Consider the following 18,652-nt stretch of genomic DNA (forward strand, 5'->3'; position numbering starts at 1 on the left):
GTAGTTACGGAGTTTTGTATTTTACCTTCATATTATTTTATACTATACGTTTTTTCAACGTTTCATACTACTTTTTGAAAAGATGTATTTGAGAAGTCAAAATATAAATATGAAACCACCGAGGTCTCTGTCTAATCCCAACGCTTAGTCTTTGTATTTACTATAATATGGCACCCACTTCACATTTGTTTACGACTAATTTATCAAGCACAGAAAGAAGTACTTAATTAATTACTTGACCTTGCATACTTTTTGATTGGCTGTCTCCTTCAAATCAACCTAAATAATTAAAGAATTCGAGATTTATACTCATCCTTCTTTTATGTAAACAAAGAAAAAAATAGAAAAAGAAAATTCCTAGTGGCATGGGTATAAAGAGGTTTGCCGTTAATTAAACAAATTGTAGTTAGTTTTCTAGTCGAAGATGAACGAGAGAATATAATTTATAGGACTAGAGTATTATATGTTCAACTAAAGGTACTTTGTTTCTTGGCAAATGGTCAACATAGACAAACTCAAGAAGGAATATGCCTCTATTGGTCATCGATCTTGTTTTAATTCGACTTTGTTCTAACGCTGCCTTCTACTTCAGAGGCAAATTAACTGACGAAGCACATTAGAGGCACCTTTATCTGCAGGCCTACCACTAACCACATGCTGTTTTCGCTTTCTGTTGTTAGTATTTAATACCAGATACCAACTGAGAGAGTACTCACCTTTTAGCATTATAAAAATCAAGTATGGTTGAAAAGAAGTACTAAGAAGTGAAATGGTTCGATATATTATATGGAAACTCAATTATGCTCTGTTGAAGTATGGAGAAACAAGTAACATGAAGAAAAGCAGGAGTTTAGAATTAAATAATTGATTACGGAGAGACAAAATGGTAGCAGGGTTCAAATGATTCATCATCACAATCACTTTCGTTGCTTAATATCGTTAAACAAACAATAAAGGAACTAATTAATCTATTTATAGAGAGACAAGCTGCTGCACTTGGATTCTGTTTTCTCTTCTTACAATAATAGTTATGGTGAAGATACCTTACCCACCTGAAAGTTAATCAACGAATGGCTTCTCAAACATTTTATAATACCAAGGCTAACGTGAGTTTGATCTAAATTTAAGACACCTTCTTTCATTCACTAAAGAAAATGCAGTTGATAGATCCATGAATATAATATGATGGCTAATTCTATGAATCAAAATCCCGAGTTGGAGATGAAATAACTTCTCTATACGATTGAGTTTCTCAAATCCAAATAAAAATGAAGAATTACGTAGTAGATAGTTGAACATCAAATGACCTAATTTCAATAATTCATCTTAATATTGAACAAAGCAGAATAGTATAGACCATGAAAAATATGAAGGTAAACCACAATGAAAAACATACTTGCCCCATTAGCATGCATATAACGGAGCAACCACCCCCCTTCAACATCTCTCATAATTTATTCTTCCTCCATGCTTTTAGCTTAGACAATCTCTAAAAAATTCACACTCCCCTAGAAAGTAAGAGATGCCCGCACTAAATTACCCTTAATTAAATAGAGTACCTATTTATTTTGGACTAAATGCAAAAGTTAAAAACATCATATAATATGGACCGGTGGATGAGTAATTGATTTTACTTGCTTGCTCGTACTGCGTGTTAATTTAAGAACAAGTCGGTCTAATTTCTTATTAACGCTTTCACCTTCCAATTTAAATTCACATAGGAGGCAAAAAAGATTCTTTGTACTTTATACACATGCACGCCGGCAAGAAATTAAAGATGTGGGCTGATGTGAAGAGTGGTTGAGAACTTGAGATGGACACAATATTGCGGCCAATGGAGAGACCAAACATAAACGCCATGTTATGCTTTGACAATATTACCTATCACTTCTCCGCTAGTTTTCTAACTAAATCTGCTGAAGAATATGTCAATATTGATACTACCACTATTACTACTACTATGCGAGTATGTAGTATCTCAACCTTTTTCACTTACTGTCATCAACTAAGAGGGGCATATGTTAACGTCATTGACCACTACCGCAAACAAATTCTTCCTCGTCTTCGGTTAAAATGTTTTAAATAATTTAAATATATAATGATACTGAATTTGTGCATATTGCATAAAGAGATAATGATTGCAGTCGTATTATTCACTAAGTGATTTGAAAATTGGAAAAAGTATTTCTGTGTTATCATGAGAAGCAAAGACGTGCTAACCGCTCTAACTACGGAAAGTTAATACCCGGGAGAACAAAAGAAATCACCAAAAAGGAATTGAAGGGGAAAGCAAATTATATATTTAGTAAAATGTAATAATGCATCCAGACAAGTACGAAACAAACCACATAAAAAATTATATATGTCATTATTCTGTTGATTCCTTAATTTAAGGATTGAACATGGAAGCTTAATTGCCGGCCTTACCTTCTAATTCCCCCCATAGTCCGCAATTTTGTAGAATAAAAGCTATACGGCTGCAGAAACATTAAATAAAGGTTCCTTACATAAAAGGGAAGAAGGGGCAAAAGGTAAGGAATTTGGTAGTTGATTAGTTCGGCGGGTAAGGTAGTTGGTCCTCTAACTACTTCCCCAACCAGTCATCGCCGCACTAACAATTTTGCAATTTGTAAAGACAGAAAGAATAAATAAATAAATAATTAAATAAATAAATAGATAAATAAATATATAAATAGACTAGTTGCGCCAAATTCTATTTTTGATTCCCCAACTTCTCGAAATTCTGTCCAAATACCTGAACATGTTTAAATCACTATACTAAATACCTTTGATCGTGCTTATCGACAAAAAATTAATTGTGAGTTTAACTCAGCCTCAAAAAGTTAACTCATGAGTTAGTAAGAAATCAAATTCTTATCCCTTAACCTGTGCTAAAAACTTAACCCCCCCCCCCCCCCAAAATAATATGACCGGGCCTATCAATTGGAGCACGCACAATATAATATGGAGGGTCAATATCTGGGTAAATCGAGAATTGGGATAAACTTGTCTCTGATATCATCATAGGAAATAGACCTCAGACCTAAATCAACCCCCCAAAAGATAGCTCAAGAGGTGAGAATTGTCCAATATCACATACGGAAACCAATCGCGTCCGACAACCGGTTTGAGACAACTCGACATATATCCATCGATCCCTTTGATGTAGATAACACATTAGAATCCACATATCAGATAAGAATATGGCACATCACTCTTTATTTTTTATAAAAATAATATTAAAACAATTCTTAAAATATACCATTTCCCCTTAATTACATTTCGTAACTGACCTTTGTCTCCATCGAGTTCCATTTATTTCTCTTCGATTCACAACCTGTTAGAAAAATAGGAAAATATAATGGAAGAAGATAATGGCTTCGAGGCATGAAGAATCGACTTTCCTTAAAATGATATTGCCCGTATACATATTGAAAAAAATACGAGAGCAATTCCCTTCAGGATACAACAAAGTGTGTGTTATACCTGCAGATTTTTCACAGTCACTTCATGAAGGACGACCTTATTTATAGAGTTAGAAAAGTGACTATTCTGAATAGTCATCTTGGTTCATGAACAGACATGTCCATTAAGTTCAAAGTTTAAATAAAATCTGAAAATACAAAGGCTTTTAATATTTAAAGCCTTCAAACTCATTCTGTCTTTGGTCGTGAGTCAATCTCACTTTATATTAAAAACTATCTAACAATCCCTCACTAGTTTGTAATATTCTTGTGACACTATGCATACCAGAGAGTAACTTATAATAGATTTAAACTTTCCATTGGTGTAAATACTTTAAAGTTCTGAGGAAGTTATTGGTATCTTTAAAGATTTGAACCACAACTTCATGTGTCAAAACCGAAAATATCACACCCAAAATATTATTTAGTATCTTAGAAAATTCAGTATTTGCTTTAGCACGTTTATGGTCATATGCTCATCCTGATTCCATGCATACTTACAAGATCAACCCACTAAATCTTGCTTTGAAGCGGCACCACTTTAATATTCATATAGGTGAAATTAGTTACTATGTCCCTGTTACTGCACACATTTACTAATTTCATTAAGAATAAATTCACACTCTTCTCGTAACAGTTTGCACTAAGGAGTTTGTCACTATGGCCCTGTTATTTCAGGCATTTAACAACTCCTTAACTCCTCACATAACAATATGCAGTACAGTGGAATCAAGGCTCCAAATGAGGAGACTGGCGCTTTATCAACACAAGTGACTTGTTATTACCCGTTGAACTTGTATTGTTAGAGTATATACTAACTCAAAGTTGGGTTCCCATCACTTGTGTTTAGTTTAAGGATTTTAGCCTTATTCCCTCACAATTTATTTGTACTGCATTTTCTTTAATAAATCTTAAAAGATTAATATAAATCATTGTCGCGACAAATTAAAATTGCAAATCTTTCACATAGACATGTCATAAACTAAAAAGTCTAGACTTTTCATTACATATGAAATTATCAACTACACAGTTTTAATGTAGCATCATTAATATAACAATAAATGGGAATGGTTGCATCAGTTATGGCCACAACCTTTAAAATATTTTTTCAACCAATCTCCTTCTTTTAAAGCATTTGTATGCTAAATATCCTCTGCTTCCATAATAGAATACAACTCTGTTTTGATGCTCTAAATAGCACCTTCACTCTTGTAACCAATCCATCTTATACGGATTTTTATCGTTAACATCAGTTGGTTCTTCACTTTATAGATCAAGACCCATGAAATGTCTTTGTCTTTACGAAGGGTTGTCTTTCAACAAACACATCTTATCATGAAAAGTCACAACCTTTCAAGTGACTTCCTTTTTATAAAAGAACATATAATTTCATAAGTGACACTCTTTCACGAAATAACACCATTTTTCTTAAAAGACGTATAGTCAGATTTCAAATTAGTTTTCTCATCAACTTGCCGACATCAGGATAGACTAAATTCTCAATTCATTCATTGCCATGTCAATATCCACCTAAGGATTTTGTGGGAGTTGAAGAACTATATAATTTCTATCTCAAGTTCTTCAAAATTGTACTAAACATTAAATTCAATATTGACTTTTAATCATAAGTCAAACACCCCCACACTTTAAATATTTCAAATGCCTTTTTCAAAATTCATAAGGACCATCTAACATCAACAAATCATTTTGTTCTAACACAAATATTTTATTATCAACATTTCATAATCCTAAGCAATTTACTAATAAAATTATCACTCTCTTTAGATCTTCCCAAATTGTTATAACAAATTTCAAGTATAAATATGATCCATCCAAATAGACCACTTCATATATATCATTTTATAACTTGAAAGTAAATTCCAATTGATCTTTATGCATTTTAGTTATATCAATAGATTATGGCATTTTATTTAATTTTGCATGGAATAAAAATCATAATATACATATAAGACATCTCATTCCATACTTAAAATGCATTCTAAGATCATCCCAAATGGAATTATCTACCCTAATAGTTATAATAAATTTCACACAAGATCACAAAGGGTAGAAACTTATAAATAATAAGTAGAGTTAAGAAAGTAGAATTCGATTTGTGTTATTTCCTCCTTGATCCATTATTTTGACGAGAAGACATGTGATTTTCGTTCATGTCTTGGCATTGATGATAAAATTGTCGACTGATAATCAAAAGAGGCATTGCAATTGCCCCACCGAAGCAATGAATTTACTTTTATTTCATTCAAAAGGCTTCTTTGTTAAAAGAAGAAACGCATACCCCTTCTGCTTAGGTAAATTGAATCGACAGTATTCTGCCTAAACAACCTTTTATGATACACTTTCCTTCTTCTCTGAATACACTGTAAACAGTACAAATGGCTTTGCATGAGAACGATATCTTCACATGCTTGACGGCACACAAATGACCCTGTTCCACGGCAACCGCAAAAATTCTTCCTTTCACTTTCAATTATCAGTAACACATTAACACTATAGTCCAAACCTGATCTAATATAAATCTGTGGCTGAGGCAAAACTTTGCAAACTCATGTATATCCAAGAAAGACGGCTTTGCTCATCATCTTTTCTTACTATATGATTTGCTTATTGACTTGACAAGAATAATACATCGAATTCAAGTTCGACTCTACAACAATAGTAGTATCACGCAGTCACCGTTTTGAATTCTTCATAACGAATATCTTCTTCATGATTCAATATCCCTTTAAGATTGTTAGAAAAATAGGTAAAACATAATCGAACAAGATAATGGCTTTGAAGTGTGAAGAATCGACTTTTGTGAAGAATCGACTTTCCTTAAAGAGATATTGCCCGTATACAGATTGGGAAAATACAAGTAATTCCCTTCAGGATACAACAAAGCCCATGTTATACCTGCAGATTTTTCATAGCCACTTCATGAAGGAAGGCATTATTTATAGAGTTAGAAAAGTGACTATTTTGAATAGTCATCTTGTTTCATGAACAGACATGTCCATTAAGTTCAAATTTTAAATAAAATCTGAAAATACGAAGGCTTTTACTATTTAAAGCCCTCAAACTCATTTTTCCTTCGGTTGTGGGTCAATTCCACTTCATATATATTGCAAACTATCCAACTCAACCATCACACCTTCATTGACTTTCTCGCTAATCAAGACTCGCAACTCTCCTTATTGCTTTGAACTTTCAACTAGTAAATCCATTTGAGGATTTCACACTAACATCCCAATTTCTAGGATTTCACACTAACGTCCCAATTTCTTTTTTATCAGCAGTTTTGAATTAGGAGAATTCAGGTAGCAACAAGCGACGGAGAATAATGGTTATTGCTAGGAAAAGAAGTAAAAGTTTTGAATTTCTTATCAGCTAGAGGTGTGCAACAAGATAGGAAATAACAGAAATAATGAAAAAGAGTAAAAGAAGTGTGGAAGTGATTGAGGTAAGGAGGGAAGTAGGAGAAGTGGGTGAAATGATAGAGGAAGAGTAGTAGAATGTGGTATCAAAGATAAGAGAGGTGATCGGATCAAGGTAATCATGGTAGGTGAAGAAGATTTGATATCATTGACAAGAATGATTGGTCATTGTTTACCTGAAGAGGGAGGAATGAGAATGATAGTCCATTTTGCCGAAGACAACTAATGCAGCCACTGACAACAATAGCAACAAAGCCACTTCAAATTGGATGACAAGAGATGGGTGGAGAAAGATAAATCTTATTTTGAGTTTCACACAAACGACACTATTTGTGTGATGTCCTTTATGTTTTTGACAGTTGAAAATTGCGTCCACAATATTATATTTTCAAAATTAGTCAAACTAAACCTTCTTGTGTCGTCTCACGTCTATGTTAACCAACTCCAAAAAATTTCAAACTTGTACCTCATTTAACTGCCATTAATCAAGCTCGAAGCTTCTCTTTGTCTGACGGGTTATATCAAGAGAAAATAAATAAGTGTGAATACTTCCTCACATTAACCACTAATAACTCTCATTCAACCCTTCATACTCTCTCAACATCCCTTCGCAATACAAAAAAATTTCAATCTATATTAAACCAAATAAATTGAAAAAGAGCTCTACATCAATTAGTTAGGGTAATGGGGAATTTATTGTACTGGTAGTGTCAGGATACTAGAATATTTTGAGATGATTTTATTCTTTAAAGGTGAAGACACAAATGGAGACTTTATATGTGATCCTACTTCCTAATATATATCTCTCAATCATAATTTACATATTTTCTTGGATTAATTTATTAGAGGTGAAAGAAGTTTCATTGTTTTTTCCACTAAAATTGCAGCTAGTTCAAATGGTTCTCATAGAAAATTCTTTAAAAAATGTTGGAAGAGATTGTACCTAACATATATATGATAGTTCTCTTATTTTCAATATATCATGGTAACATTTCCTAAAATTTTGCAGATGAACCATCGGTCTTTCGATATAGAAAAGTCGATAAAGTAAACTTGAGCAAGTTTAAAAGTTTGCTACTTACAAAGTGGGACTCAATTTTGCTACTTACAAAGTGGGACTCAATTTTTCACTTGTCAAATGTTTGAAGGGATGTTACACAAATAATATTGGTTGTGTAATATTCAAAATAAATTTCTTTTAATGGAACAATTACAACAAAGAAGCAATAAGCTTCACTATCAAGCTGCTTCTTTTTGTTTGCTTTTGCTTAAACTTTCGTACTTTTTTTTTTATATTTCTAAAATTAAACTTGTCACATATATGCTCCTAATACGCGTGTAACTCGCACACTTTGTCCAACTTAGTGCTAATAAACTTAGAGTTTTTGTATTCTCAGTCACACTTAAAGTTTATTACCAAATTGGGTCATGTTTTCAGTCCTTATGCGGATTGGTCATATTGTATATATTTGAAAGATAGGTCACTTCCCTTATTTCTCTTCTTCAATCCAGCTGCCTCTTAAGTTTTAGTTGACAAAATATGTTGTCTTTTTTGAGCTCAAATTGTGGTTATAGTACTTTTTTATATTGAATTTGGTGGTGAAAAATATTTTCGCCACCATTATTGAACAAGTTTGGATAAATGGGTTTGAATTAGCAATGGATAATACCTATAATTTTGTCTCCCTTTCTTCACATTTTTCTCAACCCACCCGCGATCTCTTCATCAAAAACCACTCATAAAATGTTTAAGGTATTCCTCGGTAGTCGGGAAAAATGGTGATCGCCCAAGTTTCATTTCCAGCCGATTTTCAGACAGGTTTATCATGTTGTATATTGTGTATATTACTCCCTCTATTTTAATTTTGTTTGTCTTACTTTTCTTTTTAGTCCGTTTAAAAAAGAATGTCACTTTTATATTTAATAACTATTACCCCCAACTTCCTACATGCATATGGCATATTTAACACCACAAGATTTAAAAGTCTTCTTTATTTTCTTAAACTTCGTGCGAAGTCAAACTAAGACAAATGAATTGAAAAGAAAGGAGTATTGTATATCATACAGAGATATATATTATATACATAGAAAATGACTTCACTTCAGACACAAGTTCTGATAATGTATATTCTGTGTCGTGTATATCACTATATAACACACAAATTTTTCTGAATATACATGAGATACACAGCTATACATGGTAGATATACACGGATATTCAGGGGATCTACATAGATATTCACCGCCTCAATTATTTGTCCCAATTCTCACTCATCGTCCACCGCATTACAACCACAAAACTACCATAACCATCAGTCATTCCATATCAATATTATAATACACTTTTTCAATCAAAAAAAAAAAAAATGAAAGCAAAAGAAACTCGAAATATTTCGTATGAAACTTTGTCCCTTTTTTTAATATCCGTGGTGATAACCCTTCTATTAAAAATCTTGGTCTAAATCAATACATTCACAACTGGATACTATGACATGGAAATATAGAGAAGGCTCTTTGCTTATATTCGAAAGATTACTTTTCATAAAGTTTAGTTATTGACAGGTTAGGGATTATGACATATTGGATTATCAAAGGAAAAAAGGAAGAAAATTTGATAAAAGCAAAAGAGGAGAGTGGAAGGAGTTGTTCACTTTGGCGTAAAATTATTTTAGGTGAGCTAATCTAAGGAAGAAGCGTTGAGAAAGAAACACATTGTAGGATTGGTTATAGTTTGCCAAGTAGCAGCAGTTTGTTAGTAACAAGAAGTTGAGCTATTTTCTACCAATTTCTTGAAGTATGGAGATATTAGATAACCTATTTATATATTTTATTACCAGAACCAGGAGATTAGGTGTAAATCATTTCGTGTACTCAAATAAGAATTAACAGGTAAAAAGAGAAACAATATACTCATCCTTATTAACATGATATCAGAAGCTTATAACTTTTTAGATGCATTTGTTTTAGTATTAATGCTTCATGTCCGATGAAATTGATAAACTAAATTGAAATTGGATTGAAGCTTATACAGATTCACAAGTTTTTTTTTTGCTATGTTACGCTTCATTATTATAATAGTCTGAAACTAACTCGTCTATTTAGACTAATTAGTAAAGTTGAATCACACCCTATGCTGAATGTCATTTTATCCCTAGCAAATAATTCCAATAAGAAAATCATATAATCAAGTTCATCCCCTTCAATAAAAGCATTAAAAATAAGAGGCTAAACCCCAATACTTTCTTTAATAAATATGCGATTACATTAAAATTTTCTTACTAGCACAAAAAATTCACATAAGTCAGAGCCTGAAAAGCATACAAGAGCCCGAAATAACGTTGGAAGGACATCAATTCGAGACCATTGCATTTCAATAAGGGCAAATTACATATTTGGCCGGTCGGCCAAAAATAATTACATTCGCTAGACAAATATACATAACACTATTATGTATAAAGCATGTGCATTTTATGTATATGGGAAAATAACACTCTATGTATATTTGGAGAAAATATTTACCCGAAATGGCCCATATTTCTAATATTACCCGAAATGGCCGGTTGGTCAAAAATAATTACATTCGCTAGACAAATATACATAATACTATTATGTATAAAGCATGTGCATTTTATGTAAATGGGAAAATAACACTCTATGTACATTAATATACACTTTTTTGCAAGGTTTATACATTATCTACAGTAAGTATATAATGTTGTATATCATGTGTATAAACACTGTTGCAAAAATGAGTTGACTATGCGGATGTAAAATAAAAATATGGCCACAACAATAACAACAACATACCCAGTGAAATCCCACAATGTGGGGTCTGGAAAGGGTAAAGTGTACGCAGACCTTACTCCTATTTCGAAAGATAGGGAGGCTGCTTCCGAAAGACCCTCGGCTCAAGAAAAAAAAACATGACGAGAAAAGGTCAGATAGGCACAAATAGCTCAAAGCAATATGAAAATGCAACTAACGAAAGCGAAAGAAAACCCTGATAAAGCAGTCTGAGAAAAAAGAAGCAGTAGCTACCACAGATAAATAAAATATTCAAGGTACAAGAAACAACATATAGTAGCAAGAATCAAAGGACAATAAACTGTAGATCAAAACTGCAACTACTAGTACGAAGGGATGCGCGGGACAACCTACTAGCCTTCTATCCTAATCTGAGTCCTCCATAAGCTCCTATCTAAGGTCATGTCTTCGGATAAAAATATGGCCATGTGGATGTAATATGTCATGCTAGATTGTATATTATTAAAATCGTCCTTATTTTTATTAATATACAAAAAAAATAAAAAAAATTGCTGCTATTATTTTGATAGGTGGCTATTTATATCTTCAACAAATGAGCCATTGGCGCATGGCCAATCCTGAAGGAGGAAGGGGCCCGGTGAGACGAGTCCACTACTGTTAATGTTGGACAAGTTGAGGCCCAATTGAGTGGTGACTGACCCGGATAGTTGCCCGGTCCAGCAATTCATAGCAAAAATGTAAATCCTCTTCTTCGATTTCGCGCTCAAAAATAGGGAAACGGATCGTTACTCTTCAATTCATATTCCCATTCACGTGGAAACTAATTCTCCCAAAAAAAAGAAAACCTAATTCCTTCAAGTTTGGTACTAATTTATTAGTTTGTGCTTTTATATTAGTGTGTTGGAGCAAACCCTAAGTGAAATATGGATGCGAAGGACATCTTAGGATTGCCCAAAAATGGGCCGTTGATGTCCCAAGAAAAGAAATCGAGGCCTCAAAAAGAATCTCAAAGGAAACCTGATGGCATTTCCCGAGAGGTTTGTTCTCCTCATAATAATATACTGTTGCAAATTGTAGTAGTATCCAGAATTGCTAATTACCTTTCTGTGTTGTTTCCAGGTTTATGCACTTACAGGTGGCATTGCACCTCTTATGCCTTCTACTGATATCAATCAATTGAAACGAAAAGCTCTTTCTGAGTCCGAAAAGGTTACTTTCCCTAATTCTCTTTCTTTTTTTTTAGTAATAATACTTCTGCTGTTGGTTGAATTGTAAGCTGGAACTTCGGCATTGTAAAATAGTGAGACTTTGATATGCTTTGAATACTGATCCGTGTTGCTGGCCCTAACTAATTGGTTGATTGTGAATATTTGGTGGAGATGAGATTGAATTTGCATAAATTAACCAGGTACCCAGGATTGTTGGATTGACAGTACCTGTGCTTCTCCCTGCCCACAATTTTTATTTTTTGTTAAGCATTTGCTTTTGCTTCGACAATATCTCCGAGTAATTCTCATAGCTGGTGTCATAAAAAAACTAGTTGTAGCTGTGATACTCCATTTTCTTTTGTTTTGGAGTGGTGAGGAACTGAGGATTATACGATTGCTGTCATCCGTGGAGCTTTTTGTCACAGACTTCTTCTTTGGTCTCTGTTGAAATTCCTTGCTAATGTGTTATGTTATGTTATGAACTCAGAGTAGCATGAAAAACAGCTACAAACCCTAGAATAATTAGCTAAAAACTATGTAGAAGAAAAAATAGAAGAAAGTTGGACCAAAATGGAAAGCCATTTTATTCATTCCCTAGTCATGTAAATCTTTCTCCTCAGCATAATATAACGAAGCAGTAGAGCTTTTTATCTTCTCTCCGGAATGGAGTAGCGAAATGACAATGAGCAAACTAGCATAATTTCTAACTGTTATAATTGATTATGGAACTAAGTTGATGTGCTGTTCCAGCCAATTGCAAATCCTTAGAACTTCTTTACAATAGTAGGTCATCTGGATGTCTTCTTTGTTTAACAGATTAGCAAAGTTTTTGTTTCGCTGGTGGATGTTTCTTAGTGGTGCTTCTTCTTCATGTTAACAGAAGCTAATAAACTCTTCTAATTTGTTGTTCAGATTACGTGGCAATGGCTTCCTTTCACAAGTTCTGCTAGAAAAGATAACTTACAGCTTTATCATTGGGTATGTGTCCCTACTGATATAAAATCTGCTTATAGTAACTGACAAACCATCCACTCATGAAAATCATTTGGCTTCGATAACTCCCAGGTCAGAGTTGTTAATGGTGTTCCGCCTACAGGTGACTATTCGTTTGCCAAGTATAATAAGGTATATCAAGGGTTCTTCTTGTTCCTGAGGGTTCTTCTATATATGCTGTTAAATCTGCTCTATCTGATGGATGCAGTCAGTGGATGTGCTCGAGTACACTGACGAGGAGTATGAGAAGTACTTGTCCAATCCTGTAAGTATCAAACTAGTATCCAAAGTAGATGTATATCTGCTTGGAAGGCAATATTAAGAATCATTAGCTTTATCTGTTCTTTGAGTTGAACTTTAAACTCTATTAGAATCTTGTAACAACACCCTCACTGTAGTCGTTTATTGAATGACTGTTGATATCCTGTAGTGGTTTATTGAATGACTGTTAACATCATGTAATATAATTACCCAATGGCGACATTTATTTTGTAGCTTTTGCAGAAATCTTTCAATTGCCTGACGTGATATGAAGTATCTTGCTACCTATATTCGTATTTTATCTTTGTTGAAATCCTTCAGCAACTTACAAATAATCAGTTTTAACTTTGTTGAGAACTGGTCCTGGATTATGCTTGAAATTTCCATGCATTCTCCTTTGTCCGTACAGATGTTTATGTCATTGAAAGGAATAATTATTGTTTCTTCAATTTCTTATATCTATGTGAACTCACTTGCTTATTCTCATATATTAGTCATGGACCAAGGAAGAGACAGATCAATTATTTGATCTGTGCAAGAGGTTTGATCTCCGTTTCGTTATCATAGCTGATAGGTTCCCTTCAAATCGTACAGTTGAGGAACTGAAGGACCGCTACTACAGTGGTACTCTACAATTTCTCGTTGTTTATCAATTGCTTAAACTAATTTAGTTTTGTCCACTCTATATGATCAATAACTCCAAATATCTTTTGATTTTCATGATGGTTTTGGACCTTGTCATATGTAGTATCTCGTGCTATCACAATTGCTAGGGCTCCATCTCCTACCGATGTTGCTGTACATCCCCTTGTTAAGGTCAGTTAACAATTATGGTTTTATCAACTGAGGACTATTTTTCTTTCTGATTCACTACTTTTGGAGCAACACACACACACACACCCACCCACTACTCTTTATTCTCCAAGTTTATCTCCTCTAACTGGCGTTTTATTCTATAAATTTCTTGTGGTATTTCTAACTTTTTTTCTTACAATACTATAGGAGCCTTACAATGTCTCTCAAGAGATTGAGCGAAAACGTGCACTGTCGATGGTGCTCTCACAAACAAAGCTGCAAGAGCGTAGAGATGCAGAGGTTGGTGCATCCTGTTGCTTATTGTCGTAGTTTCTCTTTAACATTTGAATTCCTTCCTTGATGAAATTTAGACATCATCCCATGTGTAACAGCACATCTTAGTTCTTAAATGGAGCCTCCAGATAACCTATGTGCATAATTACAGTTTTTTGTGCCAGTTATTCTTTCTAAATCAGTAACCTGCCTTTCGGACCTTGGTCTTAGGTTCTTGCTGAAGCAAAAAGAATATCCGAGTCGAGAAAAGCTGCTAAGGTAAGAGTAGTAGGGCTCTTTTTACCCGCTTTTATTGGAAACGTTCTTCCAGGGAAGATATAGTTATTGGATGTCTGTCACCCTGTTTATTATTCTTGAAAACCAACACTAACCAGATTATTGCATGTTCTCAGGCAGCTGAAGAGACAGAAATTCCAGATGTGTCAGATGCTGGTCCGGAAGGCGCTGAAAAGGCTGCTGGAATTGATGTAACATCAACCTCCCCAAGTGCTCAATTACCCTCTGGGATTGCTGCACCTGCAGTGTCAGAAACTGCTTCCACTTTGGCTTCTCTTCGCATGGTATGTTTGAGAATAAGATTTCTACTGTCCTTTTCTGTGATTCTTTCCTGCTTATGGTACACTTCAAAGTTCTCCTTTAACTTGGACAATCTAGTCAAACTTTCATTGATAAGTAGTCTTCTCATAGGTCATGTATCCATTGTATTGTTAGGATTTTTTTGTAGTTTGCAGTGTATGTAATCTTTATATATTCTGTAGAATGTCAAAAGTGGAGATGTGAGGTCACTAGGAGCCTGTTTGGATGGGCTTATAGCTTATGGGCTTACAGCTTATGGCTTATAAGCATAAGCCATAAGTTAGGAATCGTAACTAATGGCTTTTGGCTTATTTTTGTTATTTTGGTTTATAAACATATGAAAGCACTTTTTTGTCTTACCCAAACACTACAAAAGTGCTTAAAAGCTATTTTGGCTTTAAAGCACCCAAACCAAGCCGATCTAAACAGGCTCTAGGATTTTAGGCACGTGCAGGGAGCTATTTTAGTAAGTATTGGGTCCATTTTTTATAGAAACATTTTTCCTTCTGGGAGAAACTGATCTTTAGAAGTTCCTAGTTAGCTCAAACCATATTTATGGAGAAAGTAAAAATACTTAAAATCATATCTGCATAATATCAAATACCAATCTTACTGACCGAAAACTTTCAGCTGCGCGTGTACTTGAGAACATATGGACTAGAGCAAATGGTGCAAGCTGCGAGCTCTGCAGCTGGACTTCGGACAATCAAACGGGTCGAGCAAACTTTACAAGACCTTGGGGTTTGTTTTCTACTCTTTAATACATTTGTTTTGTCGTATATGTACTTCAAACCACTGTGGCGTTATCCTGGCACAGATTCTTAATTTATCATTAGAGGTGCAATCTCTGTTGTCTAGTGATCAGGACTTATGCTGTTGAGGTGCCATTTTACCTGGCACAAGTTCTATACTCAGTTATCTAATTATCCATACTTGTGCTGTTGAGTTACCATTTCACGTGTGCCACAAGTTCTTATATATTTTTTCCACCAATTCTGCTGTTCCTTAGCACCTTTCTTTTCTTTCTTGTCCCTCCTGGTTTAACTATCTTATAGCGTGAGAAATATTTCCACTAATTTGACTGGGAAGAATATGGTTTTCTTTCATCTGTAGGTTAATTTGAAGCCAAAGGTCCCAACAAAACTTGTCTGTGCTGAGCATCTTGAACTGAGGAAAGAGATACTAACGCTGTTAAATCTTCAAAAGCAGGTATTTGACATTTTATATTATTATGTATGCTTTCTATAATTTTCTTGATCGTGAGTTGTATTGAGCTTTAGACTAAACATTTTGATTGCAATTTTTGTACTGTTTGAATATCATAAAAGTTTGTGTCTTCTTTGGGTTGCCCCATGTTCTGTTCATGCAACATTGGTTAGATGTCATTGTCTGCCAAAGGCAACCTCTGGAGTTGTGGGGTCAAGTGAAGAGTGGCTGGGTAGAATACTGGGTGCATTTCAACTCACACAGACCATAGTTTGCTGCATACATCAAATGATTACTTAGCAATAATTAGAAACCATTCAATTTCAATTAATAGCTGGTGAAAGAAGTAAACTATCTAGGAAACAGAAACATTGTATGTGACCCTTCTCAAAGAAAAGAACCATTATATATGAAGATCAAAAAAAGAGTTTTGAGATTTATCTGACCAATTTGTCTCCTATGCTTTTGCAGTATATCATTTTCCGTCATTTCTGATTAGATGAACCTTCTTTTTCGTCCCCCCCCCCCCCCTTCCTCCCTCTCTCTCATTTTGGTTCAAAACCACATCTCCCTTCTCTGTGTATGTATTGTTTTCATATGTGTTTGGAGATGCTTTAGTTGCAAGGTTAGAGCTTCAAGGACGACAGTTTTCACTTCTTTCCTATCAGAAGAGGCCAATGGCCCAATTTCACTAATGCTTGTCATGAAAATCAGGTACAATACAAGGAGGCAGAAGGCTCATCTTATCGTGAAGGTTCATATTCTGAAACACCTGGTACACCTCCTAAGGTGAGGATGCTGCTTCTAACTCTGTACCCGGCCTTTGCCCTTATTATTTTTATTTTATTTTTTTTACAGAAACTTTATTCGTTTTAATTTTTGGTGCTCCACGAGATGATTAGATAAAGATATATCTTTTTGTTTGTGTGTAACTTGTTGACAGCGTACGCAACGTGCTACTGACCAAGATAGAACATTCGTCCCCGACTCTGCAATTTTTGGAGGTAAGTGAATGACAGAAGTACTTAGTCTGTCTGTTAAAGATGTACTCCATAATGATCGAACTGTTCTCTCTATTTCATTCAAACTCACACTTCATCTTTTGGTGCCAATAAATTTCATGTTCTATAGGTGAAAGAGCTGGTAAAAAGGACCAGAAACGCAAGGTAGCGTCATTAGCCTTTTTAATGAATCTCTAAATTAGTCCAAACAGTTCTACGAGTCTAATATGTTAATTTGGGGATCCAGGGGCCTGGACGATTATCAGAAGTTCCGTCTTCTCCAGCACAGTCAAAACGGCCGCGCAAGTTAAAGACTTCAGATGGATGAATTGGAGGGTTAGTGCATTATTCATCTCACTGCCTTTATTTGGAGTGGTGTTTGAGAATTTAGCCATATGATAGTACCTAATAGCTTAAACCTTGCAAGTTCTTTGTAGAAAATTTGCTTAATTTCATCTACACCTTACTTACCTATGTTGTGTACAGCAGGACTAAAGCTACAAGAAGCTGTATAAGCTGCTTGAATCAAGGCAAATCGCCTCAATGGAAGAATTTCTTGTGCCATTGTGATGTGTTCTGCACCTTTTTGAATTTCCTCCAGCATGAAACATGACCGAGCCTTGCAAAAGTTCAAATGTGGCTGTCTCATTTGGGTGACACAAGAAATGTGAGATGCCCCTCTAATTAATGCCTTTCTATGTAGATTGGGTCCTCCTTTGCTTCACAGTACAGTCCATGCAGTCTGTAAATATATCTGTATCTTAAAGTTGTGATTAGCATGTTAGCCTCGCCTTTCTACCATATCTGTTTGGCATTTCAGTAAATTATTGAGCCATGTTTGCTGTTTTTGTATTAACAAATCAAAGTAGTTGTGCTTTAGTTGCGTTTAGATTGCTTTACCAGGATGGATGGATATGAGTTGGCACTGCATAGAAGATGAAACGGAAAGTGTCAGTGATTCTTTGGGCCCTCATTGTGAACCATAACAGCTTTGGTGCAGCTGTTTCTCTCTCTGGATTATCTTCTTTTCCGATATATAGATATGGTTATTGTATTCGATGGATGTAAAAGTACATAGTACTGTAGTTACATATAATGAGTGTCCGAGACGTATATTAATTTCTGTACTCAAATGTGTGATATCTCCTCCTTGTCCTTGTCAACTGCAAGAAAGAATTTCATCAATTTCCATTATGCATGGACAATTTTGCTGGTTCCAGAGAGCAGGAAAGCAGTCTGACGCTGCCCAAATCCCAATGATCAAAAAAGCATACGTACATCAACGGATACAAAAACAGCAATAAAGGAGCTTTATCCTTGTTAGATGTTTGTCATGCTTAATTGCTCTGTCGCTGGGTTGCACTGCGTGGGTGTCATGAACTAAATTTCCAAAAGAATAAATACTAGGGATACAAATTAGAACGAATTATTGAGAGCTGAATGTGCAAGGATGTCATTCATAGTTACGTCTAGTGTGCCGGAGCGCAAGACATCGTTTATGTTGGATAGATTAAGACTCGGATTTGCATTACCGCTGTTTTGGAGTGAGAAATCTGCTATTTTCCACTTGGACGATGCATATTTCGGTTTGGTAGTCTATCAAATCTACATGGGCTTAGTCATCAAAGGATGGCGGCCATTATGCACAAGCA

General features: G+C 34.7%; 1 protein-coding gene across 2 annotated transcripts; it reads left to right on the top strand.

Annotated features, from left to right (window-relative positions):
* The first annotated feature begins 11,577 nt into the window (after positions 1–11,577).
* Positions 11,578–18,133, top strand: LOC132063310 (SWR1-complex protein 4). 2 transcript variants are annotated; one of them, XM_059455792.1, is made up of 17 exons: positions 11,578–11,703; positions 11,786–11,875; positions 12,787–12,852; positions 12,940–12,999; positions 13,076–13,132; positions 13,623–13,752; positions 13,877–13,944; positions 14,131–14,223; positions 14,428–14,475; positions 14,610–14,777; positions 15,424–15,534; positions 15,907–16,002; positions 16,714–16,788; positions 16,943–17,003; positions 17,131–17,165; positions 17,248–17,336; positions 17,487–18,133. In XM_059455792.1, exons 1-16 carry the CDS (start codon positions 11,590–11,592, stop codon positions 17,326–17,328), a joined length of 1,353 nt encoding a protein of 450 aa, XP_059311775.1. In that variant the 5' UTR covers positions 11,578–11,589; the 3' UTR covers positions 17,329–17,336; positions 17,487–18,133. The 2 variants fall into 2 exon arrangements, with proteins under 2 accessions (XP_059311775.1, XP_059311774.1); XM_059455791.1 differs by having other exon boundaries at positions 17,490–18,133.
* Positions 18,134–18,652: the final 519 nt, after the last annotated feature.

Source organism: Lycium ferocissimum, chromosome 7, assembly GCF_029784015.1.
Source record: "Lycium ferocissimum isolate CSIRO_LF1 chromosome 7, AGI_CSIRO_Lferr_CH_V1, whole genome shotgun sequence".
Classification (NCBI taxonomy): Eukaryota; Viridiplantae; Streptophyta; class Magnoliopsida; order Solanales; family Solanaceae; genus Lycium; species Lycium ferocissimum.